Source organism: Crassostrea angulata, chromosome 3, assembly GCF_025612915.1.
Source record: "Crassostrea angulata isolate pt1a10 chromosome 3, ASM2561291v2, whole genome shotgun sequence".
NCBI lineage: Eukaryota > Metazoa > Mollusca > Bivalvia > Ostreida > Ostreidae > Magallana > Magallana angulata.
In genome coordinates this window covers 2,440,157-2,468,084 of record NC_069113.1, presented here as the reverse complement: position 1 = coordinate 2,468,084, position 27,928 = coordinate 2,440,157, and the positions used below count along the sequence as shown (strand labels likewise).

Here is a 27,928-nt window from a genome sequence, read left to right as displayed (position 1 = left end):
TTTTTAGATAATATGTTAACCTTATTCTTGGTTGGCAATGATTGGAAAAACAAGAGAACAAACTACATCGAAAACAGTTCAATATGTATCATCCTTTCTATTTTTATAACTTGCATTACATTAATGAAAGTTATTCTAAAATGAAATCGAGAAGAAAAGGTTAACTGGCAGTATTTATCTTAAATTTATCTAACACAAGCTAAAAAACCCCTATGTTTTGACTATCCAAGAGTATACCAACGATGCAATAAAATAATGAAAATCGGCGTAAAGTAACAAAAGTCCTAATATTATTACTGATTAGGTTAGTTACTGACTCACTACGGAAATATATTGGGTTGATCAATCTCATAGATGGCGAGGCGAAACCGAGCTGTCTATCAGATTGATCAACTTAATATATATCCGTAGTGAGTCAGTAACTAACCTAATAAGTGTTTTGTTTTCCCGAGGACTATCAAGCGACCTATTCATTCACAAATAGCGGTGATCTACGCAAAGCCATGTACTAGATACCTCACATCTCGTACAATTAAACTCATTTAAACTCTTCAAAATTATCAATACCACCTTTTAAATACCTTTTAAAAATCTTCGCTTCACCCATATTACTCACAATGTTTCGTTGCTATTCAATTTTAAACCACTGCCGAGATTTGAGCAAATTTAGACGCTGCCATTTTGTTCTGCTCCAGACACAACTATGTGACGTCAATATTCAAGGGGCAACTACTCTAATTTAAAAATAATTCCAAAGGGCCACTACTCTAAATATTTTAATGACTTACCGAACACAATTTCTGTGTTAAATAATATGAAATATCGAGATGAGTAGGTGAGGGGGCGGCCAATAACGGCCATATTGCCTTATATTAATCCTCAAAGAACCTACATAGAGATATATGAGGCAATCACGTGCCATGTTTAATCCAATGAAAATGTGACATTTCAGTCCGAGGGAAAACAAATCACTATAACAACCTATATTAATTTGATTTTTAAAATTATTTTGTACAGTAATTATTGACGATAACATACTTTATGAGCATGAATTAAGAATAGTTGCCGCACGTCATCAACATTATTTTGCTTTAAATTCATTCTGTAGTTCCATACAAAAAATGCCCGTGATGATTCATTTATAATTTTGGCCAATTGTTTACCATTGAAAAAAAAATTTCTTTTCGTGTATAATACATGTTTATGAGAACGTTAGCTTTCTTTTTTTCACTCTGCGATCACTTAGATCGAGAGTTCCATATAAGTCATAAACGTAGCGTACCTATATCATTGAAGATGTTAAAAATTAGATTTAACTTCTCACATTATGTTTTATACATGTATATCATTTTCAATACTTTTTGGGGTAACTTTAATCAATCTAAGCAAATAATCCATCGCATTTGTGTTCGTATGTCTTGGCAATTTTACCTATATATTCAATATTATATATAACTATTACGTGCTGGAACGGCGCCGTGATTATAAAAACCGGTAATTTGCGTAGAACTATTACCATCATAGTTTCAATGCATTTATAAAAAAAATAGTTTCATCTTTTTCTTTGCTTTCATTGTTATAAATTAGGTGAGCGCATAACCGGTTTAAATTTATTGACTACTGAGCCTAACATATTCTAATCATGTATAATCTATTTTTATCACTGAAGACCAAGTACTGTTATTCAATCTAAATACATATATGCGTGTAATTAGGTGATATTGCGTGTTACATACTAAATGGAAGTCAAAATCTTTTGATTTGAAACATACAAACACATTAGATTGATTCAATGGACAATGATATATAGAGTCTAATTATCAAAGAATATTTGAGGTTCCGTGGTGTATTGGAAGTGAGCTGATGCTAGAAACCAAAGGTGCACCGGTTCGATACCCGTTTTTGGCATTTTTTTTATTTTTCATTTTATTAAGAGGAAAAACAGTTTTTAATGCTTCTTCTGCCTTAGAATAATTGAACTTGCGACAGAAAATGCATTACTTACTTAACTACCGTGCACGTTATGTAGAATCAATTTCTTTTGATGAAATCGCTGCTTTGTGTATTTGGACATGCATTCATTTCTTTGGGTATATATAATTAAAATCTATTGTTTGTTCAACCTCAGGAAAACCCTGGAACTAACACAGAACATACAGGATATACAGAGCAGGTGTTTGTTTTGTCCAGACGCACGCTATGTTTTTTTTAAATAAATACTTTGCATAAATATTAGGTATATTTTTATCCATTGATCAGAGTTGATTAAATTGTCATTAAGTTAATACCTTTTGTTGAGAAAGTAAGCACAATACTGATTAAAAAATCTCATGATCTAAAAAATGGCTTAAAAGTGGCTTGAGAAGTTTGGACATTAGAGACCTATAAGTTGTCCTTAAAGGTGGATTAAAGGTTTCTTAAAATTGGCCTTTTTGCTGCCTTTAAGCACCTTTAAGCCATCTTTACGCTTTCTTTAAGCCCATTTTAAGGAGTACTTAAAGATGGCCATTCATCTGTGAAAATATAGATAAATTCATAAATAATTTTTACCCCAAATAGCATGAAATGCTATACAAGCAATCTGTCACATTAATGCTGTCCGTTTTCAAAAAATCGATTTTAGTTGGTGAAAGCAGCGAATTTATATCTGTGTCTTGTCGCGAAAAATTTGGTTCCATCATTGATTAGGATTTAACCATGAAATTTCTTCAAAATCTTCTCAAAGACAAATGGTGAGATATTATTTTTATTCGGAGTCGAAAAACAATAGTTGAAACATCGATATTTGATATTCAAGTTTATTTGACAATTTAAGTTTTTTTGTTGGTACTGAGTTTCTATGTTATAAGTAATTCACACCAAGCAGCAAATGTTTACCAAATAAGATATTTCACAGCCATTCTTTTTGTGGTTCAAAACCAATTTTATTAGATTGAATTATATGAAACTGTTGGACTGTGTATGCATTGAAGCAACAAAACCATAACATATTAAAGAATCATTTTTTTTAAAATCTGATTACCTGGAAACCTTATTTCACTTTTTAACAATTCTTTAGAATTTGATTTTTGTTATCAATAACAGTAATATCAACTCGATTGAAATCGTTGGATAATGCAAATTGATTTTTCATTCTGCAACCTGTCAACATGGGTTAAGCGTTTTAGTTCTAAACAGAGTATAATACTCGGCGTTTTAATTTGGAAAGTCAAGCTGTGTCCTTTGACACGCAATGTATATGTATTTCTGAAAATGTTGCATATGCACAGGTCAGTATGACTGCCAACATAATTTATGACACCCTGTTAAAAAAAGACATTATTTCTGTTAGTCTAGCCAATCTCTCAAAATTTCAGCAAAACCTGAAGAAAATTGCTACAAAGCTAATTACTACTGAAATCAAAGGTTATTATATATGCAAATAACATATTGAAAATACACTTTTGCATGATATGCGGAAAATTGTTATTTTGGGGTAAAAACATGGGTTTTCATTGAAAAATCGCGGAAATCTGGAAAAATATTAATAACCAAATTAAATCAATGAGTATCAATTGATGCTATTCTGAAATGAAATGAGTTAATCTGTACAACTGATTAAAACACTTTTACAAAAAATATTGAAGGTATTTTGGGGTAAAAAAATAGCATTTTTATTGAAAAATCGCGGAAATCTGGAAACATTTTATAAATTGGTATCAGCTTATTCTAAACTCCAGTTTAATTTTTTTTTTGTCCGAGTAATACATGTAAAACAATTTCACTAGAAATATTTAAGATTCTTTTGGGTCAAATATTGCTTTTTTATGTATTGTTATTAAAATTTTTTAGAAATGTTGGAAAAAGTAAAAACCATATCAAATCAATTTGTAACGAAATATCTTCACTCCAAATTACAGAATAGTATCTGAACAATTGAAATAATAACATAACATGAAATATTGGTCAAATTTATGGCATTTTTTAAATAATTTTTTATTTTTTTTTTTAATCATGGTAATAAAGAAAAATTTAATAACCAAATCAAATCAATATGGTATCAGCTTATTTTATAACCTGATAACAAGATTGGATATGTACAATTGATGCAAATTGTTTACATTACACCATGAAAAATAAAATGGAAATGGAATTAACATCCTTTTATTGTAAAGGAATATAACAGTTTTCTAATTTAAAATTTTGTTTTCACTCTCGTCATCAGATTCTGGAGTATTTCTTGAACTCGAACAGTTGATTCCTGTACATTCTCCACATCCACCTGAACAAGCTATGCCATTTTTTCGACAGCTACATTTCTTATTGTCGCAGTTGGTTTTACAATTGCATTGGATGATTTTCAATAGGAAGTCGGGTGCAGGTGGTTTGGACATTTCAATAGGTAGAAGTTTGCCAGTTTTAAGAAACCAACCCCATTCTGTAGGATCAAGATCTGCCACTGATTTGCCTTTCCAGTACTGACACTGTTATAAACTCGCATTGAATGAAATACGGCAGCATCAGATGTTGGTGGAAGTGGCTGCACTTGGACCACAGCATTCCTTTTAGATGACATTGTTTTTGTCGTGAACTTTCTCCATCTGAGAATGTCTAATCCCTCTAGCAGTACCCCACCACACAAGTTTACTAATGCTTCTTCTCCCGCCTTTATTATATCTTCTTTGCTAGAATTTTCTTGCAAAAATACAGCTCCTTGTGATTTTAGATAAATGTCAGTCATTATCTTTTTCAAGGCAGCAGGTTTTCCAATGCCATGCAAACGACTAGCTGTATCACACCCTGTTAAAGCATGAATAAACAGGAGTTGACGACAACTATCACTTCCAAGAACTGACTTTGCTTTTGATATATCCCAAACTCTGTGGTTTTTCATTGACTTTTGTTTGTCGGTGAAAAAGATTTGTCTGCCTTCTTTTGCATAATGGCACAGCAGATTTAGCAAATCAGTGTCTTCTCCATACACAACCACTGTGTGATCGTCTGCCTTATTAACAGCTGTCTGACCTATCAACAAATCTGCTTCACACTCACTTTGTATAGCTTCGATATTGCTCTCTTGCAGTTTTCGTACAAGGAGTTCAGCAAAGCGTTGCTTGTTTGATATATTTAGATCTGATTCAGATTCCATTCTTGATCTGAACATATCGACATACTGATCACTTGTTTGGTATCCTGTGTCAGTAAATGTTTGCATTGCCTGATTATATTCTGCTAATGTTGGCATAGACAAAAGCCATTGCGACCTCTGAGCTTCCCCCATTCCTCTTCCACGTGTGAATCCGCTTGTAGATTTCACGCTCCTCATCAATACCTGCTCTATAATCAAATCAGTATACAAACCTGACCAACACCGATCGGTTCTTCGTAAAACATGATTTCTTTTCATGAAATGGTTATATACCTCTGGGTGGACTCTGTCTAGGTCCTGCATTTAAGATAGATACAAATACACAGATTTAGCATACAGATTGTGACCTGCAGCTGCACAATATGGCAACATTTCCTGCAATGTGGAAAGATGAAGCTGCCAATTCACTGTCCTTTCTGCAACCAAGAAGCGTTTCAAAATGGCAACCATCTCACTAAATAAAAGTCATAATTTTGCTGTTCGAGATTGTTTGATTTCATTTGTTTTGTCTCGAATGCGCTTCTCCAATGCAGTGAAAACAGGATCATTAATAGCCTGCTTAACAAAAATGTCCTAGAACACAGGCGACTGTTTAACTCTTCTGCTTTGTCCAAAATGGGACTTGCCTCCTCAAAGTCACTTTCAACTTTATCACACTGATTCATATCGAATATATGTTTGTTAAGCGTGCATTGCATCGCAGTCTCTAAAAGCATCATTGCTCGAACTGCACAGGAAACTGCCTTCCCGCTTAACATATGACTAACAGCGTTTGGGGCATATATGCGTTCTAGTATTTCTCTAAGCCCAGAGCCTGACATAATTCTACAGATGCTGCCAATTAAACTCATCTCTGCGTGGAAAGCTCCCAGACGTACAACAACGTTGCTACATTCCTCACTACTTGTCATCATAACTGTTTCCCAGTGTAAGGGTTGGTCAAACGTTATGATTGGAGTTCGAATATATCGTGAAGCTTCTTTGGAAACAAACATCAACGTTAAAAAGATGCAATTCAAATCACTTGGGTTCAAATCAATCATTGGCATTAACGTTATATCTGAAACCCCTTGATTATTTCCTTCTTGAACCATTTGCATCATCCAGACCAACCAGGCAGAGGTGATCTTAAAGGCCATAAAACATTTCTCAAGGTGTCGATCTTCCAAGAAAAGTTCATGCTTTTAAGAGGTCTCAGCTCTTGGAATTTAAGTTGTGTGAACTTCTTGTGTTTTTCCGCATTTAAGTAAAATAAGCTGATATGGCCAGATGCAATTAAGTCATCAGTTGTAACATCAAAGCGTTGAATGCGTAGAGGGTTTTTCTCTAACCCGGGAGACAAACAAGATATAATCCCCATACCATGAAAGGTGTTATTTCCATCAATGGTTTTGATGTTAAGGTCTATATTATTTGCTACAAATTGTAGACAATGTGATTCGTCTAAAGGGTATGTCTCTTGCTTTGATGAAATGACAGCAGATGATTCGAATTTCTTGACTTCAGAGTATGATGAACAAAACCCATACTGTTTAGGGTATCTATTAGAAACCTGGACCCAAGCATATGATGCAGCTGCACTGCAAGTCCAATTTGAAAAGGTTCTATCACTATTCTTGGTATTCTGGCTTGTATGATAGCTTGACCAATTAAATTAATTTTGGTTGATGAGACATTCTCAGAAGTAACTACTTTCAGAAATGATGATAAACTGTCTGGTAAATGACCCTCTTATGACAGAATATCCTGAACACTTGGATAAAATGCTTTATCTACCGGCATGTTTCGTATATCATTCTTGATCAGTGTTGCCGCTGTTTTAATCAGAAACCTTTAATTCTCTTCGTCAGACTTAAAAACTGATTCATTATAAAAAGTATGCAGAAGGTCACCAGCAAATTCTATCCTACCTTTAAATTCGACTGCCCATTCGTCGTTTCTATCATTGCAAATCTGTTTTAAAGTTGATTGAAACTGTAATGTTTGAACCGAGTGTACACCATGTTTTTTTTTTCGTTTTGCATTATCATTTACCGGTTTTTCGCAAAATAGACAGTCTTCGTTAAAATTAAATTGCATTTCTGATCTAAGTGATTTGGATGGAATAGGGATTACCGGTAATGTTGATTTTCTTTTCAAACTTTTTATAACTATAGGATTGATATAAGTGCGTCGGCATTCGTAATGAACGACCTGTCCAGCCCTAGTAGATATAGAATCACCTCTTTCAGAGCTTGCATTGTTAACACCAATGCTTCCCTTTTCACGTAATTCAATTGTTTTCAATGTACCTAGATCTTTCTTGCAGAAAACACACAAATCCATTTTCTATATTCATTCAATTCATAGTGTTTTGAGTTTTTATATCACGTGAATCGAAGAATATTATTTTTAAAAAATTGTTTTCTCCATTAATGTGCATAAATTTTAAATATTAGGCTTAAAGAATATTAAATCAAACTGAATTTCAAAAACTGCTTTAAAATTTGTACTGTTTACCTTGTATGCGTATAGAATGCATGAAATTGTCACACATGGCTCACCGTAGATGATTTTTTCAAACAAATGAAGGCGATTTCCCGTTTACAAGAAATTTTATTTTGGCATCTGCAAAAATCTTTGAAATATTTGATTTCAGATTATGGAACTTATGTTAATCTAAGGGCAAATATCAAGAATCGGGCACTGTGCGATTGTTCTGGCACGCAAGCTTAGCTAGTCGCCTACTTTGCCTGAATTTATGTCGTTACCTACTTACGCAAAGCAGCAAATAAAAAATAAGACAAAAAGACAAAAAATTCATTGTTGCTTAAGAAATTTTAAAAGCCTTATGAAACTTAAAAATGAGATCTGTAACCTTTTTGTTTAATTCTATCATGGGATTTTATCAATTTAACACTCTCAGTGAAAGGTTTATGGAGGTAATTTATTTTTTCCCATCATACATCTGTTCTCTGACGTAGATAACCCACATTGCTGCTGGTGACTGGGTCAATGTTAGAACTGGGCCAGTGTTTATACAGAGTTGATGAAAGTTACAAAAAAAATTTTGCCTGGATGTATAAAAGCAAAATTTTGAACTGTCATGAGAGGACAAGGATTTAGTAAATTTCTATAAATGAACCTCAGGTAACTATATATGATTTGTGCAAAAATTGTGAAACATGAGACCATCGCATTCCATATGTTTGTACAGAGATGTGGCAGTCAGTGTTTACATAAATATAATGCTGTTTTTAGATTTCAAATAAATATAAAAATGTTATTTCATTTTCTTTTTGGGGTTTCTTACCGTTACTTTTTACTGAAATGCTCTAGAAATCTTTCTGATTTGTTTTTATCTTAGATAAGTATGCCGGTTCGGTTTATGCTGTCAGAACTAATTAATTATATAAGACACTCTTTAAAAATCAGGATGCTCAGCAATGCACCTTGTGTGCTCATTTATGTAGCACAAATAATGTTTAAACTCATAACAAGACATTAAGAAATTTCCGAATGCAAGAAACAATAGGTCACAATAACACTGATCCAGGGACATTCCATTCTTTAAATGTCACATTAAACAGTGACTGCTGGTGGGAATGCAACATTCTGACAGAGACATATACGTCCCTGATTCTGAGATCCAAAATCTTCCTCCATAAACCCTGTTTGAAAATGACAACTCTTTACATCCATTTAAGTTTTAATTCAAATTTTGATGATGGCATTTTATCTCTGTTACACTACTGGCTCTAAAAAGTACTGAAAGTGCCATTTTTTGCTGATAATTTTTTATATTTACTGATATTGTACTGTTAATGCTGAGAATTGCTGATATTTACTGATAATTTTACTTTTGTTACTGATAATTGCTGATGGTTCTGATATTTACTGATGCTTTTGCTGCGTGTTCTGATAATTACTGATATTTACTGAGATTTACTGTTGTTACTGAGAATTGCTGATAATTACTGAGAATAACAGACAGGGGGTTTTAAAGAGATTAATTTTAATTACTGTAACATGCAAATTGTTCAGACATTATTTTAAATTATCGGAAAACAAATACTGGGCATTTTTTGAAAAGAAATGTGAAAGATCTAATTAAAGTTTTATCAACAGTAACTTCTTTTTTACAACCACAAAAATTAGATTTAATTAGTAGGGTCTTTCGTTTCCAACGGAAGACCCTCTTGTTATTCTACGGTTTCTCTTTCTTTATTATTTTTTTCTTTTTCTGACTTTTTAAAGCCTTCTTTCTCAGAAACTATTCAACGGATTTGCTCCAAGATTTCAAGCCTTCTAAGGCATCAATGTCGCTACAGATTATAAAAATAACAAATGATGACGTCACTTCCGGTTTCAGATATTAACGATTTTAAATTTTTTAAAGGGTCACTTTGTCCACTCATCTCCTAAACTAAGATAGAAGCTTGAAATTTTCAGGGATTGTAGATTAATATCTGTATATTTCCCTCCATGCTTCCAATTGTGAATCCTGACCCTGAAAATTAGCACCAATTTTTTTCACAAAATTTTTGCACATTTTCTGTAATATCTTTTGACGTATTAATATTTTGTATAAACACGTAATACAAAAGTTTTGTTTTTAATTTTCACGGGCTTTCATTTGATATCAAAAATTTGGGGCTGGTCTCTCAAATTAGGGGCCAAGAGGGCTCTTAAGTCTTTTTACAATAACTCTTTACTGGACAATAATTTGTTTTTAATTATAGAAGCAAAAATGTTCACTGTACAGCTGTGTATCTTTACAGTACCATATCAAAGTCATATATTACGTAATTAGGGGTTTCAAGGGGCCAAAAGTTCAAAATTTTGATCATTAATATTTTAAAAAAGGAGAAATATTTTGAAAAGCAAAGTAGAGCAAAAAATGTTAAGAAGAATGTTCTTAACAATATGGCAACTAAAATTTCGTTGTTCGTGGCCCCGATAAGGAGTTAAAGGGTCGGACCCTAAAACACTGTTGTTCAGATATCTCAAGATTGTTTAACAGTTCGTGAATACATGTTGAACAAAATATGTTAATATTTGCAAGACCTTTTTTTATATCAAGAAAAAGGGCTGGCCCCTCAAATTAGAGACTAAAAGGGCTACTAAGTCTTTTAATAATAACTCTTTTCTGAGCAATAATTTGATATTATTCATTAAGTAAAATTAAGAAGTTTTTAAGCTTAATCTAACGCTGAAATTCGTTTTAAAATCGAACGATGGACTGCAGAGAAATTCGGGTTTAAAATTTGATTTTTCCAGAAATTTTTATTCCGCGTTCTTGGTTTAAAAATAGCGTAAAGTTAAATGTTAAATTAACTCGTACCAAAAATAATTGTTAAGTCGTACTTGAACACATTCGGATTTTTTTTATTAAGACGTTCTTGAAATCGGAAAGGTTTTTGTTAAGTCGTACTTAAAATCATTGGGGTTTTGTTAAGTCGTACCAAGAATTATTCGATTTATTTCTTATTGTTTTAGTTACACTTGTAATTGACTTAAGAACTCAGCTTCTTAAAGGTACTTCTAGCTTTTCTCTCGACATTTACGGAAGACCCACTCGTTGCTTTGCAACGAGCTTTGCTCTAGTTAGGGTTTTCCGTTTTCAACGGAAAACCCTTCTGTTATTCTACAGTTTCTTTTTCTTTATTATTATACTTTTTTTTCTTTTTCTGACTTTTTTGGAGCGTTATTTCTCAAAAACTATTCAATCGATTTACACCAAATTTTCAGGAGTTATAAAGCATCAATGTCGCTACTGATTATTTAAAATTTCAAATGATTACGTCACTTCCGGTTTCAGATATGGACGATTTTGTAAATTTTTAAGGGTCATTTTGTCCACGCATCTCCTCTGAAACTAATCATGATAAAAGCTTGAAATTTGCAGGGATTTTAGATGAATGTCTGTAGATTTCCCTCCATGCTTCCAATTGCGAAAAATGCGCAAGGCTTGGAAGCTCGCCTAAACCTGAAAATTAGCACCAAATTTTTTCACAAAATTTTCGCACATTTTCCGTAATATCTTTTGACATATAAATATTTTGTTAAAACATGTAATGCAAAAGCTGTTTCAATTTGCACGGGCTTTTATTTGATATCAAGAAAAAGGGGCTGGTCCCTCAAATTAGGGGTCAAGAGGGCTCTAAAGTCTATTTGCAATAACTTTTTAGTGAACAATAATTTGTTATCAATTATTGAAGCAAAAATGTTCATTGTACAGCTGTCTATCTATACAGTACCATACATAAGTCATATGTTACGTAATTAGTGGTTTCAAGGGGCCAGAAGTTCAAAATTTGATCATTAATATCTGAAAAAGGAGAAATATTTTTAAAAGCAATGTAGAACAAAAGTTGTTCAAAATAATGTTTTGTACAATATGCTACCTTAAATGTTTTTGTTTATGACCCCATTTAGGAGTTAAAGGGTCAGCCCCTAAAACACATTTGTACAGATATCTCAAGAACGGTAAACATTTTGTGAACACTTGTTAAACAAAATATGTTTATATTTACAAGACCTTTAATTTGATGTCAAGAAAAAGGGGCTGGCCCCTCAAACTAGGGGTCAAGAGGGCTCTAATGTATTCTTACAATAACTCTTTACTGAACAATATTTTGTTATTAATTATTGAAGCAAAAATGTTCATTGTACAGCTGTTCATCTATACATTACCATACTTAAGTCATATATTACGTAATTAGGGGTTTCAAGGGGCCAGAATTCAAAACTCTGATCATTAATATCTGAAAAAGGAGAAATATTTTTAAAAGCAATGTAGAACAAAAGTTGTTCAAAATAATGTTCTTAACAATATGATACCAAAAATGTTGTTGTTAGTGGCCCTGGTAAGGGGTTAAAGGGTCGGCCCCTAAAACGCATTTGTACAGATATTTCGAGAACGGTTTACAATTCATGAACACTTGTAGAACAAAATATGTTTATATTAGCGAGACCTTTTATTTGATATCAAAAGAAAGGGGCTGACCCCTCAAATTAGGGGCCAGAAGGGCTACTAAGTCTTTTCATAATAACTCTTTTCTGACCAATAATTTGATATTAATCATCAAGCAGCAAAGAAGCTTTTATTAAGCTTAATTTAAAAACCGAAACCCGTTTTAAAATCGGTCGATGCATTACAGAGATATCGGGGTTTAAAAATTGATTTTCCGGAAATTTTGATTCCGCGTCCTTGGTTTAAAAAATAGCGTAATGTTTAAAGTGAAATTAACTCGTACCAAAAATAATTGTTAAGTCGTACTTGAACACATTCGAATTTTTTTTTGTTAAGTCGTTCTTGAAATCGGAAAGGTGTTTGTTAAGTCGTACTTAAAATCATTCGGTTTTTGTTAAGTCGTACCAGGAATAATTCGATTTTTTTCATCTTTTAAATTTTAGTTACTCTTGTAATTGGTTTAAGAGCTCTGCTTCTTACAGGAACTTCCAGCTTTACTTCCGACATTAACGGAAGACCCACTCGTTGCTTTGCAACGAGCTTTGCTCTAGTTCCTATTATTTTTTTTTTCTGACTTTTTTTGAGCGTTATTTCTAAAAAAAAAAAAAAAAAAAAAAACAACCGATTTCCACGAAATTTTCAGGAGTGATAGAACATCATCGTCGCTACATATAATTAAATTTTCAAATGATGACGTCACTTCCGGTATCAGATATAGACAATTTGGTAAATTTTAAAGGGTCATTTTGTCCATGCATCTTCTCCGAAACTAATCAAGATAGAAGCTTGAAATTTTCAAGGATTGTAGATGAATGCCTGTAGATGTACCCCCATGCTTCCAATTATGCAAAATACTCAAGACCTCGAAAATCGCCTGAACCTGAAAATTAGCACCAAATTTTTTCATTTCTGTAATACCTTTCGATGTGTACATATTTTGTTAAAATATGAAACGCAAAAGTTGTTTCAATTTGCACGGGCTTTCATTTGATATCAAGAAAAAGGGACTGACCCTTCAAATAAGGGGTTAAGTGGGCTCTTAAGTCTTTTTACAATAACTCTTTTCTGAACAATAATTTGTTATTAATTATAGAAGCAAAAATGTTCATTGTACAGCTGTTTATCTATCCATTACCATACTTAAGTCATATATTACGTAATTAGGGGTTTCAAGGGGCCAGAATTCAAAATTTTGTCATTAATATTTTAAAAAAGGAGAAATATTTTGAAAAGCAATGTAGAACGAAAGTTGTTTAAAATAATGTTCTTAACAACATGATGCCTTTAATTTTATTGTTAATGGCCCCGGTAAGAGGTTAAAGGGTCGGACCCTAAAACACAGTTGTTTAGATATCTCGAGAAAGGTTTACAATTCTTGAACACTTGTAGAACAAAATATGTTTATATAAGCGAGACCTTTTATTTGATATCAAGAAAAAGGGGCTAACCCCTAAAATTAGGGAACAGAAGGGCTACTAAGTCTTTTATAATAACAATCTTCTGACATAAGATATAAAACATAAAGGAACAAATGAGCTTTTATTAAGCTTAATTTTAAACAGAAATTCGTTTTAAAATAGGACGATGCATAACAGAGATATTGGGATTTAAAAATTGAATTTTCCGGAAATTTTGATTCCTCGTTATTGGTTTAAAAATAGTGCAAAAATCACACTGAAAGTAACTCCTGCTGAAAACAATTCGTACAGGTCATAAAACCGAACTCCTTTTTAAAAATAGTGAACCAGAGTGTTTATTGAAACGATTTCGTTAATTTGATCGATAATTACATTGTTAATTTTTATTAGTCTTATTAGTTTTAATCGAAATAATTATCGTACGATTCACCATGTCAACTCACCATGCTTTGACTGCCAACAGCTGATAGCGGTGTGTCAACGAAGAATGGCCTGCAAGACGTCGATAGTGGACATTTCAGTTCAACTAACGTATGACAGATTATAAAGGTATGTTCCAATACAGAATATGTCGTGTTGACTTTTTCTTTTCAAAGTATTTGCACTTTTCAATCTAATCCGAGATTTCTCTGACTCTAACCTCCGCTTTTGACGTGCGTCACAATATAAAAGCGGGCGTTAGAATCAGAGGAATCTCGGAATATTATTTGTCCAGTGTATTTTCACGTATATTTTGCACACTACTCTTTTGAATTTCTATTTACTATTATGTATATGTATGTGTTATTTTGTATTGAACAACACACCAACACTGTAAAAGGGTCATACTAAAACACGCCTGCCGACGCCTGCCGGGGAAAACACGCCTGCCGAGAGAAAACCACACGCCTGCCGTTTACCTGATGGATTATTTTAATATTTTCTTTGATATTTTATTTAACTTAACTAAATTAAGTATCATAATAACAACGAGGGCACCGCTAAGCGGAGCATCCCCTTGCAACATGAGTTATTGTGTGTAGGGATGCATTATTTAGCAATATATAGTTATATTAATGAGAAGACCACATTCTACTAACCCTCCAATACTGCAAAAACTACATTTTCTTTACCTGTACCAGATCTAAATCCAAAAAATATCAAGTTGTTGATTTGAACTGCTTACTTTCACTTTGGTTTCAAAGAAGTGAAGCGGAAGATTGATAACTCTTACTCAGAAATTTCGATTGAAACTCGTATACAAAATTGATTATGACATTGATTTAATGAAATAATAATTTGTAATAGTATTAATGGTTTGGAAAGGCACATGCATTTTTTATTTGTTATTTTACAGAAGTGTGCAATCAATGATAAATATTTTTTAGTTTTGAACGAATTTTGTCATAATGTATGCCCCCCCCCCCCTCCTTTACAATGGTGTAATTTTATCTAAGTTTTTGCATAAAAATTTGACCAATTAATATGACATTGCATTTGTTTTAATTTTTTACAATGAGGCATATTTGTGCAAAGGTTAAGGAAATTCTATTGGAAGGTTTTTTATTAATTTACTATAAAATTGAAATGGAGTGCACACACACATACATACACACACACACACATACATACATACACACATACATACACACATACGAACACACACACGCACGGTAGCGATGCTATATCCCCTTCTCAACAAGTTGCGCGAGGGGATAAAAAGTTGACTTTATATTGATTATTTAGCACAAAATTAGCAAAAATGTTCAATGTTGGTAAAGATAGATAACTCTTTCGTAGAATTCATACGCCTGCCGAGGAAATCTAGACGCCTGCCGTTTATTTGATGGATTATTTTACTTTTTTCTTTGATATTTTATTTCTTTTAACTAATTAGAATTTTCCATTGGCTATTGACAGAAAAAGAGACGCTTGATCATCCAATGAAAACAAATACACATAGTTTGATTGACAGGTTCAGCCAGGTGCAGGTCTCACCCGATGTCCGAGGTGAGTGGTGCTGCTTCTCAGTAAGAGTTATCGATGTATATAATTAAAAACAAATACATGAAAACATGATCGTGTAAGTTAAAGTTGATTTAGGTTTGTTCTAATGGAAATCATGTTTTGCCAACTGTAGTTAATATCTTTTATGTATAGCGAATTTTAATATTGTACCAGTACTGAAACATCGTATAAAAACGTTATATATACATGTACTCTGTAACTAGTCGTCTTTTAATACAAATACCTTCCCTCTGTTTGTTGAAAATTAATCAATTTTGTAAAAAGATAAGTATATCGTTTCTTCTAGATTTTTTTTTCATGTTAATACCTACAAAAGAGTTTTGCCAATCACAGACAGTTTAATTTAAAGTAATGAAAAACACGGGCGCCATTTTGAAACAATTAAATTGTCAGAGAGTTTCGAATGAAATCTGATGAAGTTTCACAAGCTTTGCTCGAAACGATTTACAAGCTTTGCCAGAAACTCTGCACGCTTTGTCCGAAACGCTAAACGGTTTAAACGAAACGCTCCACGATTCACTCGAAGCTCTAGACGGTTTACACGAAATGTTTCTCGCACGTAAGTCACACGCTTTTTTTGTGTAGTATTACAGGAATATGGGAGGCATTTTAACTATGGTGAAGGCCTTTCCCGAGACACAGTTAGATTATTCCAAATCAGCAGAGTGAAGTGAAATTATTAGCATCATTTTAGGCTTAAAGCTTGGTTTTGCAAATGTCAACAATATACAGTGTGTCGATGTATCTATTTCGTAAATGTCCGATATAAAATGCAATGTACATCCGTGCACGCACGGGTCAAAGTCTAGTATCACATATTTTCAACTAGCAGCAACAACGGAAGACCTACTCGTGGTTTTGCTACGAGCTCTGCTCTAGTTTATTTCAGCTATTGGTGGCCACATGGTTTTTACCTGTTCTTTTCAGCTCTTGAGGTTAACCTGTCACCTCTACCCACATGCATATTCCTTGTGTTCTACAGACTATTTACTGGTAATTCAAATTAAATCGGATAATTCATGAACAGTTACTGTAATGGACCTTTTAAGAAAGCATCATGCCTTATTGTGGTTTGTGTTTGATAAGAAATTATAACAAACAAAATTAAGGCTGTTTTATTAAAGTAATGCTGTGAAAATTTGTTTTTCAATCAAAGTATGCAATTATGTTTCCTTTTTTTTGTATTTTATAATTTTATAATTATATTTAGATGTGTTTACAAACGGTAATTGAAAAATCACTACGCTTTTTCCAATTGTCACCATTAAGATTACATGTTGGTAATGTAAATATACATTTGACCTTGAAATAACATCTAGCTGCCATGTTGATTACGTTTGAAATGATCAAGAAACAACATATTTTTACCTTTTAATGTATATATGCATAAAAATGTAGTAAAACGTGTAAAATTTCAACATTTTCCATGGAATTCTCCTTTAAAGACAGATGTGGAACTTGTAGGTGTTACTGTTTTAGCATTGTTAAAAGGAGACAAGAAACCAGAATAGATTAGATATTCACTAAATAGGATTGTTAGCTTACTTTTTTTCATGGAAAAAAGAAATCACATGCAGAATTACATGCCTATTTGTTTTTTTTAAAATGCTACAAATCATTCAATAAACAAAAAAAAGATCAAAATTTAGTATCATTGATGAATTTAAATTATGTGTGAAAATGACTCAAAGAAATTGCCAAAAGTTTCATAAAATTAGGTAAAAGATTTCAAACCATAACTTTATAAAAATCAAAAGATGGGCGGGGGGGGGGGGGGGGGGGCGGTAATACAGTGTACATGTAGGGCATTTCTAAGTGATGTGATGCTTTTATCATGATAATATCATGTAGATGTATGTTATATTGAAGAAGGTTTCTTATTGAAGGAGTTTGAGCAGCAAATGTCCTCTAAAAGGTTAGGTAAAGATGTTTTACTATGGAGAACCCAATAAGGCTGTGTTGAATGGAGGAAAGTTGAAATGGTGGGTTCACTTAAATGGCCATATTTTTCTTACACCTCAATGGAATTGGCAATATGTGGTATACTTTTTCTCAGAATTGCATTAGCTTTCTAAGTCTAAGACAAAACGTCTTTTCATTAAATGATAGTGTACTAAGTTAAAGGCAGCAAGGGACAGTTTTGAATAAAGTACCCGTTAATAATTTTGTATAAATTGAGAGTTGCTGTACTTGAAGGCTTATGAGTGTTGTAATGATTCATGAAATGAACTTAAATGATTATCTTTAGTTAGAGAGATGTCTCCTGTTTGAATTGGTATGCAATATGAAGGTTACTAATGTTAAATGCATGAGAAGCAGGATTAAATTGTGAAACTTGCGGCTATGACTGTTGTGTTGACTACACAGTGATATTGCAGGTTACAAATGGGAGGTTATATAACTCGGAATGTAGGTGGATGGGACATTATATACCTTTTTACTGGCTATGAGGATGTAGCATGTTTATTTTCCACCAAGACAGCAACTATATCATGAGGCGAGGCCGAGGGAAATAGTTGCTGTCGAGGTGGACAATAAACTTGCTATCGTCCAAGTAGTAAATATATATTTTATTATCCCAAAAAAACTTTATTTGTCGGCAATGCAGAATGTTTTTATGATAAACAAATCAGAGTTATCGGACTAAGAATTTAATGCAGCGATCGGATTACATCAAAGGTGTTCCGAGTTTGAAAATGAGGAAAATTTAATGCTGCTGGGGAATGGTTTTGATGATTATTCACCATGGGCAGATAGCACAGAAACTATTTCACAGTTAGATAGAAAAGCTTATTTATGCGGGTACCCTATAGTGATCAATTTGTCCATCTGTCCATCCGTCTCTCTCTCCCTCCAAGATCACTTATCCGGAGCATAGCTTCTCTCCCTTTGGCTCAATCTGGCTTATACTTCATCCACAGAGTGCCTTTGGGTGAAAAGCTTGCAGTGACCTTGAACCATATTTATAGGTGTAAGGTTAAGGTAATTGCACAGTTATGTATTAAATCCTTGTCTAGGGGATATCTTCTCTCCCTTTGGTTCAATCTGGCTAATACTTCACTCACAGAGTGTCTATGGTCAAACGATGTGCATAGACCTTGAATGATTTTGTAGGTAAAGGGTCAAGGTCATATTGGATCACGCAAAAATCCTTTTTTCCAGACATTTATACTTTCCACCTAGCTCTATTTGGCTCAGACTTCGCATAAATAGTGCTTTTGAGTAAAGGGTGTGTAGTGACCTTGAGCCAATTTTCAAGGTCAACTGTGAAGGTCCTAGCAGAATTCAAACAGAGTGTTTTGGTTAATGGCGTGCAGTGACCTTGAACCAAGTCAATATGAAGGTCAAAACAGATCTCTTTAAAATCAATTTTACACCGTAGATTATTTCCCAGTACTAGTTGCTTAATCTTGGTCAAATTAAAACAAAATGCCTGTATATTAGGGGGAATGAGATTGAATTAGAAGTTCTATGCCAGCTGGAGAAATTTCTAAGTTAAAGGTCAAGGTCAAAGCAAAATTAAAAAAAATAGTTTTTATCCTATTGTCCATTATTTAAGCTGGGCCATTTAAAATGGTCACTTAATTTTGTCTACTTTATAGTAATTTTAAATAGAAAATATTCACAAAGGTATAGTTATGTAAACTATACATCGGTAAGTTTCTGATATTTGATGATGCTCAAGCACACAGTACGGAAGATCGACCCTTTGAAAAGCAGTGTAGAGAAAAAGTTGCTCATAATAATGCTTTAAACAAAATTCTACCTAAAAGTTTTTTGTTGGTGACTCCGTTACGGAGTTTAAGGGTTGGCCCCTAAACACAGTTGTTCAGATATAACTTGAACGGTCAACAATTCTTGAACACTTGTTGAACAAAATAAGTTTATATTTACTAGACCTTTTTTTGAAATAAAAAAAGTGGGCTGTCCTGTCAAATTAGAGGTCAGGAGGGCTCTAAAAGTTTTTCATAATTACTATTTCCGGAGCAATAGTTTTTTATTAATTATAAATGCAAAAAAGCTTATCAATCTAAATTTAAAACTGAAATCCGTTTAAAAATCGGATGATTGATTGCGAGATATAAGCATTCAAAAGCTTATTTTTAAGGAAATTATGATTCTGCATTCTGGGTTGATAAAATAGATGTTAGTTAAAGGTTAAGTTAACTTGTACCTTAAATAATTCGGAAATAGTAAAGTCGTACTTAAACACATTCGATTCGAAATTTTGTTGTGAAGTCGTTCTTTAAATTGTTAAGGTTTTTGTTAATTCGTACTTAAAATCATTCGGATTTTGTTAAGTCGTAGCTAGAATCATTCGATTTATTTTATCTGTTTGAACTTAAGATACTTCTGTTACTAGTTTAAGAACTCTGCTTCTAAGAAGTACTTTTAGCTTTACTTTCGACATTAACGGAAGACCCACTCATTGCTTTGCAACGAGCTTTGCTCTAGTTCTTCTTATTATCTGCTTATTTATTTCAATGTATATTTTTTTCTGTTTGTTCTTGTTCTAAGTTTTATTTTAGCTGATTAACACAATTCAGCACATAAACAAAATGCATGTAGAAATTATAGAATTGCTATATAATCCATCCCGGTGCGCCAATCCACTCGATACTACAGAGTTACATTGTATATATAGAACAATCCATACTAAAAAAAAATTGTGAAGATTTTAACCACTTCAAGATGTTTTTATCCCGGCCATAATCACTAATTTTGTTTTCAAAATAAAATCAAAGACTTTTGTTTCACGGTGTATTTCCCGGCCATTTACATCTGTTTGTTCTGAGGCTGCAAGACATATAAACACAGGTGGCAAGTTTTCACACCTTGCCGCAGTCACCCTGTCGTGTATATAGTCTCGCTGTCTGTTAGTTCTGAGGGTTTTCTTGATCCCAGACATACAAAAGAATCTTTTTTGCGGCTGCAAGACATATACACAGGTGGCCAGTTTCAACACCTTGCCGTGGTCTCCCTGTCGTGTGTATAGTCTAAGCGTTCTCTGTTAGTTCTGAGGTTTTTCTTGATCCCAGTCTCGCTGTCTGTTAGTTTTGAGGGTTTTCTTGATCCAAGACATACAAAAGAATCTTTTTTGCGGCTGCAAGACATATACACAGGTGGCCAGTTTCAACACCTTGCCGTGGTCTCCCTGTCGTGTGTATAGTCTAAGCGTTCTCTGTTAGTTCTGAGGTTTTTCTTGATCCCAGACATACCAAAACATTTTTTCTGCTTGTTTTTCAGCGTGGAGATTAAATATCTGAGCGTTCATATATTAAGGAAAATCAGTTAAATCGTGTGTCTTTTTTTAAAATTTATATATAGCCGCTGGTCATAGAGAGAGAGAGAGAAGTTTAAAATCAAATCGCTGTTGCAATCGGCGGCTGTGATGCTGTAATGGGACTTTATCGTACTTATGCTTTTCTGCATTGACGCCTCAAAATACCTTTTAGTAGATTATCTGAGAGAGAGAGAGAGAGAGAGAGAGAGAGAGAGAGAGAGAGAGAGAGAGAGAGCGCAAGAGTGGGCTGATTTTAAATAATGTAACTAGATCATGACAACACATAAGATATAATACACATGTATTAAAAGAGAAAGAGTGAAAGGACGGTCAGTTATCTTCGCCGATTGTAACCTATTTTGATTTCAGCAAATGGTAGGAGAGAGAGAGAGAGAGAGAGAGAGAGAGAGAGAGAGAGAGATGAATACTACATGTAGTAATAAATATTATATATCCAACTTTATTTGAATCAATTAAGCGCGCAACAACTAAAATGATGAATATGAAAAACATTCTAATACGTTATTTATATTGTTGTCAATAAAAATAATACTTTTCACTTTAAATAAATATTGTCAAGATCATGGATACCTGTATACGGATATTACGTAATGCCATACACAAGGTGGCAGACTGACAATTTACAAGGTTGAATTGCGACATTCAAACCTCTTGATTTGCTGAAAGTATGTATACTATACACAGATACTGCCTCGCTAATCTTTCTGTGAAGTAAAACCTCAAAGACAGTTTGAAGTCCTGACCGGGTATCTTCTCTATTTAAAAAAAAATTACGATGTTAAGAAAAATGGTGTTTTTCATTGTTGAAAAAAATTGTCAACCGCATTTAGAAATTAAAATTTTTGTGGAGTCTGCCTTAAGTTTAGTTACCATTTTTTGACCGGCTTTCTAATATTAAGTCTAAAATGTGATCTGTGAGCTTACGAAGTTCAAAAGAAGCTAAATATCCAGTTAATAAAAAGAATATATAATTAAGTAAATTGTGTTAAATCTGAAATATGTGTTATTTGATAATTAAAAGACAATGTTTGGGCCTTAAAATATTCTCAGTAATTATCAGCAATTCTCAGTACCGACATTAAATCTCAGTAAATATCAGTAATTTTCAGAACTCGCAGCAAATGCATCAGTAAATATCAGTAAATATCAGAACCAACAGCAATTATCAGTAACAACAGTAAAATCATCAGTAAATATGTGTCTCACTGACGTCAGTATCGGTGCTGCCCTCTATGTTAAGCGATAACCCAGCAGGGAGGTAATGATTTTAACAATATGGCAGCGCTCATGGATTGCAAGAATTAGTTATTCTAAGTGCTATATCTTCTTACTGAGAAAAGCTGTGTCTAAATGGTTTTCAGATATCATTATACACAACGGACAAATTTGAGCTCTAGATAATTTTTTCATGTTCACTTCCTTTAATAATACGATTGCTTATGCTAACGTTTTGTGTTAAATTGTTGTTGTTACTTTACTCACTACTTTGATTAAGACAATAGCTACGTGTCTTTGGAATTTAAAAGATAGAAAAAATGGTACATGGAAAAGGGTTTTCTTTCTTTTTTTTTTATGATATGTGCGATATGTTGTTATATAAATAGCGTCTGTTTGGGAGGGTAACAGTGAATTCTACGTCGAACCTTACGCGATTTCAGCATTTGACATGAAAGTATAACAATACTAAATGTGTAATAAATTAAATTATACCATATTCCTAATCACTCACTGTGTCAGCCCTCGACCAATATCAGCCTTCGGGCCTTCGGTCATCTGGATGATATTAGTGTCTCGGGCAGATACAGGGTATATTATATAAAAGGGTTTATATTATTCCCTTTTTACAAAATACTGTCAAAAAAATGAAATGAATCTCAGAACTATATCTGTCATGCATTACAAATGTTATGTTAAACTTTCCCAACTTACATCCAAATGGAAAGTTAAACACTCAATCATACAAATAACTATTATGCGTTTCTTGAGTGAATCAATGTGTCGGATTTCTCAGCTATGACAAGTAAACTCATTTCTAGTATTTTAAGAACATGTTCTGAAAGTTAAGACACTCTGACAGAGAGATATGACTTAAGCTCGGGTTTGAGGATGATTTTTATATCACAAATTACATTTGATTCTGCATTTTTATTCGAAATGATCTTTGACATTGTATCTTACGACGCACAGTAAACAGTAATACATGAAATTTTTTAGAGAAGTTTCTTGCGTATGTATAAGTCTTAACAGACTTTGACTTACTAGTAGTTTAAAAATTGTTTATGACAAGAAATTTGAATTGATGACGGCATCATTTTTTGCATCTTATATACTTACATTAAACGTACATTAGAAATGCATAATTCAGTGATAGGGTCAATCAAGCAGGAATTGATGTATCAAAGTTGATTGCATATTTTGTTCTTTTAAAAAATCAATACGTTTAAGTGTTTTTGTTATATTCAGTAGAATATTCTCACTATATAACTGTATATAGACGAATAGTCAATAATCATAATATAAGCTCGTCCGAAAAATATTGACTGGTCAATATTTTTTTTGATATTGACTGGCTAGGAATAACATCTAGAGAACATTCCCTCTATTTTAAAATAATCGCCTCTGATTTGTTGATTCGTAAACGATGACGTAAATAACTTTTCGCAACTCCAAAACAAGGTGACGTCATAATAGACAGTCAGTCAAGGCAAGTAAACAACGGACGCGCAATGCGACGGTTTGCTATCATGCCGGATATAAGGATTTGCGAATTACTGTGAAGTAAAATCAGGTAGAACATCTGTATGGTAGTTCTTACGGTCGGCGGAATATCACCAGTGACGTTTGATGCTCAGGATATTTTGGAAATGAACTTTGCACAAAATTGAATTCGTGAATTCTTTGTTGAGCTGAGAAAATTACGGCGATTTGTTTTCAATTACTTTCTTAAATTTTGGTTTGTTTCTTCATATAACAAAACAAATGTTGACTGTGTTTTCGGGCAACATTGATTATATTAGTCCCTTTGGGACGAAAATATTGCCCTCCGCTTCGCGTCGGGCAATATTTCGTCCCTTGGGGGCTAATATAATCAATATTGCCCTCAACCCAAGTCAATATTTGTATATTATTGCATATTGAAAAATAAAAGATTTATTTAAGATGAGGCCACAGATATTATTTTCATTCTTTAATATTTTTTCAGCCAAAATAATCTGTTCATATTTGATAATTTAAGCCGCTTTTGTTTGATTTACTCATATAAAATTTGTATTTTTTTACAAGTTAAAAGTCTTATTACATCATAATGAAAAAAATATTTCTATCTTAGCTAAAATTTGGTTCAATCAACTGAAATTCTGTTTTCACACACACACACACACACACCCACCTACCCACCCACCCACCCACACACACACACAGAAAGTCGTGATGGAGGTGGAATGGAACACCTCCATGTTGTGACGTATTATACATGTATATCGAAATAAACAATAAAAATCAAGTATAATTTTATGAATAGTTTCTTTCACAAAATTCTCACCTGACAGCGTAGCGCAGTTAGTTAGAGGGTTTGCTATGGATCTGTAAGTCATGAGTTCGAATGCCACTGATTTTAAATTTTTTACAACTCTAAAAATTTCTAAACGTATTTTTGGGTTAAATATTGTGAGATTTGAAAATTCTTCACCAATGAAAGTATTTCATTTTTCATGTAATTTAATCCACATCTTATCGACAGATGTTTCAAACCACCTTAAAATTAATCATTTCATAGATTTAATACGTACGCTAAGAAAATAAAGGGTTAAAGACATTGAAAGTCTATTTTCCCATCCCAGTACATGATTTATTGTTGGAAAATAAATAAAAACTTAATACATTAAATGTTTAAATTTCTTGTATGTTGAGCTAACATCTAAAACGTGTAATTGTAACTTGACATTTATCAACTTTTCTAGGTTTTAATGGTGATTGGTTTTCTTTTAATATAAAGTATCATTTTTAAATGTATAGCGGTATATAGATACGGGTTGCTCACGTGATCAAAACATTTTGAAAAAAGAAAACAAACAGCTTGGCATGAGAGAATGAATTGAAATTTTCATTAATATTTATTAAACAATTTGATATACAATCCTTTTCACAACCTGTTGACATTTGACTTAATTATCCACTTAATATGAAACATGAGTCGAAAATGATAGTTCGACACGTATAGAAGTACGTGTTTATCCCTCAATTTTGTAACTTATATATACTGATTGGGTCAAGGTTATTTATATACCAGTCAGTACGGTGGTAATTGTCTATCAACTTTTATTGCATTTCTATTTGGACGTATCAGCACTTCAGAATGGGGAAATTTATCGGTCTCTTTCTCATCTTGAGCATAGCCTTAGCAGGTATACTTCTTTATATATTTTTAAGACAAAGGCATACTTACATTATCATCTTCTTATTCTAATTTCAATCTGGTTTCAATAATTTTGTTTTTAATTAAGGAATGAAATCAGAAGAACAGTTAACGCTCTTTTTTTCTAAACCACTTCGCGGTTTATAAATAGTAAACTTCCCAACCCATTTTATATTCATATAAAATGGGTAACTATTGAATTCATTCTTTATGATTTAATTTTTTTGCTATAATTTATATATTTAAACGGTCCTTTCACCTTTCAAATGACATTAAATGGTTCAATATGATATGAGTCAAAATTTGCACCCATAACTGCCATTTTTTAAAAATGTTAAAGATACATTAAACTGATGGTCTTTATTTCATCTTCTTTGTATTTTTTTTTTCTGTTTAAAAGTTTATATAAAATATGTTTTCACTTATTTATTTGATTTATTTGCACTTACTGGTAGTGAATGACGTCAGAAGTGACGCTATTTTTATTACTATATCAAAATCAGTCACAAATTGACATTTTTCTGATCTTGGTTTGAATGGGAAACATAGAGCGACACTTTGAACAAAAAAAAATATTTTTGTTACTTATTAATCTTGGATAGATACATCTCTGATGAAATTTTTTGTATGTTCAAGCATGCGCTCAGTGTTTTTTGAAAGAAAAAACTGCTTGAAAACAAGCCATTTTAGGCAACATATGTACAATTGGCGGTAACAGGTAAACTTTATGATGTATCTCTAAAGTGTGGGCACTTGAATCAAAATGAAAATTATGAAAAATCTTCACACGCATATTTGTGCTCAAAAAACAAAAAATATCAGTAATATGATGATGTTCAATTTAGGGGGGCATTTTAGACTCAAATCATATATAGTCCTTTAAACGTAACGTCAGGCGGATTAATGTGTTTTTGAATTTAGTCTCACCGTGACGTAGGCAATATTCTTTATACAATATAACATAAATTTTTATAGTCAATCAGAAAGCGCGTAACAGTAAGAATTTAATCATAACAAGATATCAATGTATGTGTATTTTAAATGTCCAACATTTCTCATTGTGTAAAATAAAATGAAATTGATGCAATACTACATATCAAATGAATAAAACAAAAATTAAAACTATACAGAATTGTTTCGTAATGCTTAGCAATTAATATGTAAGTCAACGTCATCAGTCAACAAGTAAACAATTGTGTATTGTTACACAAGGTATAAGTTTAAAATTGCATAATTTAAAATCTTTCAACTTTTTTGAGATCATTTATTATTGACATAGATATAATTTCGTAGTATCATAATTGTGATTATTATCATTAACTTTTTCAGGAACATTGTTTCCAGAAATAGATGCAAGTAAGTTTATTGTTTTGTTCTTGATAAAAGAATTGATAACTGAATATCATATTCCAATAATATGAATACATTTTAATTTTTGAATATCACATAACCATACTATAAATACATATTTTTTTAATGGATATTGTATTTTCAGATTATTCTGTTGATCACCATTATTTATATTAAATGCCAAACAATTTTACAACTTCAGGTATTCAGAAAAGATTTACGTGTGAGATGGGTGGAGTTCGGTTCTGTTTAGCTCATTGCCTGGCTCTTGGTTACAGGGGTGCTTGGTGTGACAGCAGGAATGTTTGTCATTGTAGATAAGTACGTTGAACTAATTTATGTCCATAATTTGATATTTTGCTGCATCTCTGTGTGTGTAAAATCGTTTATCTAAAGGCTGCATAATACAGAAAAATTATAGATAATTTGGTCAAAACAAGGTGATTATGGGATGCACGTAAAAGTATTTCTAAGGTTTTCACAAATAAGAACTTACTGTGTCATTAAAAGTAAAAACAAAAGAAATTGTCATTTAAATACATTTTATGTTTCCGGTCCTTTTATAATGTAGGTTTTCATTCTTAATACTAAACACTTTTCAAATCATGTTGAACATTTGCCGTAGAAACATTATTCAAAGGTAGCAAATCAACTGACTTCTTGAATAACGACTCCACAATGTATAAATTTGATAAAATTGTCAAATCATTATTATTTTTTTTTTTTTTGCTTTACAGGTGCTCAAGGAGAATGCGAGAAGTTATTCTTTGTGAAGCACAGTTGAATAAAACGTGAATAAAAATATCAATTTCATTTTTTTTTTATGAATTTGTTTCATTTTGCAATTTGCTCAACTAACATATTTGATCACTGAATTATTGTATACAATAACAACACTGCCGATTTGTTTTAATATAATCATTTCCCATTTCATATTTTTAGCAATTGATTTATACAAAACATATCAAATTTAAGCAATATTCATTTCTGTTTCAAATAAAATACAATTCATGATTCTTATAGTCAAAATGATTGCTAAAATATGAAATGGAAAATGAGTATGTTAAGACAATTCACAGAAATTAACCATATTTTGAAATTAAAAAACATTTAAAAGCAATAATAAAAAATTCTTTAAACTACTTGATAATGAATGATATGATGTATACATGATTTAGAACAAAGAGCTTTAATAAAAACACCTGCCGATACTAGCACTTCTTCCCAGATATCTGATATACCTTTTGGGGTACATATCAAAAGGGGTGATGCAGTCTACAAAATTAAAATGAGAATTCACGAGGTACGAATGATAGTATCGAATCAACGCGCGGTAGCAAACAATTGCACG

At 32.5% G+C, this 27,928-nt stretch overlaps 1 protein-coding gene across 3 annotated transcripts in view; it reads left to right on the top strand.

Annotated features, from left to right (window-relative positions):
• LOC128177924 (U-Asilidin(12)-Dg3b-like) overlaps positions 1-27,390 on the top strand; it is a 29,646-nt gene extending 2,256 nt beyond the window's left edge. Inside the window, exons 1-5 of one of the 3 annotated variants that reach the window (XM_052844843.1) lie at positions 13,945-14,050; positions 15,401-15,490; positions 26,557-26,583; positions 26,780-26,898; positions 27,315-27,390. In XM_052844843.1, coding sequence (XP_052700803.1) covers positions 14,035-14,050; positions 15,401-15,490; positions 26,557-26,583; positions 26,780-26,898 — 252 coding nt within the window. In that variant the 5' untranslated portion in view covers positions 13,945-14,034 and the 3' untranslated portion in view covers positions 27,315-27,390. Of the gene's footprint in view, positions 1-2,595; positions 2,733-13,944; positions 14,051-15,400; positions 15,491-26,556; positions 26,584-26,779; positions 26,899-27,314 lie in introns of those variants that run through there. The other 2 variants (XR_008242884.1, XR_008242885.1) reach the window with 2 other exon arrangements.
• Positions 27,391-27,928: the final 538 nt, after the last annotated feature.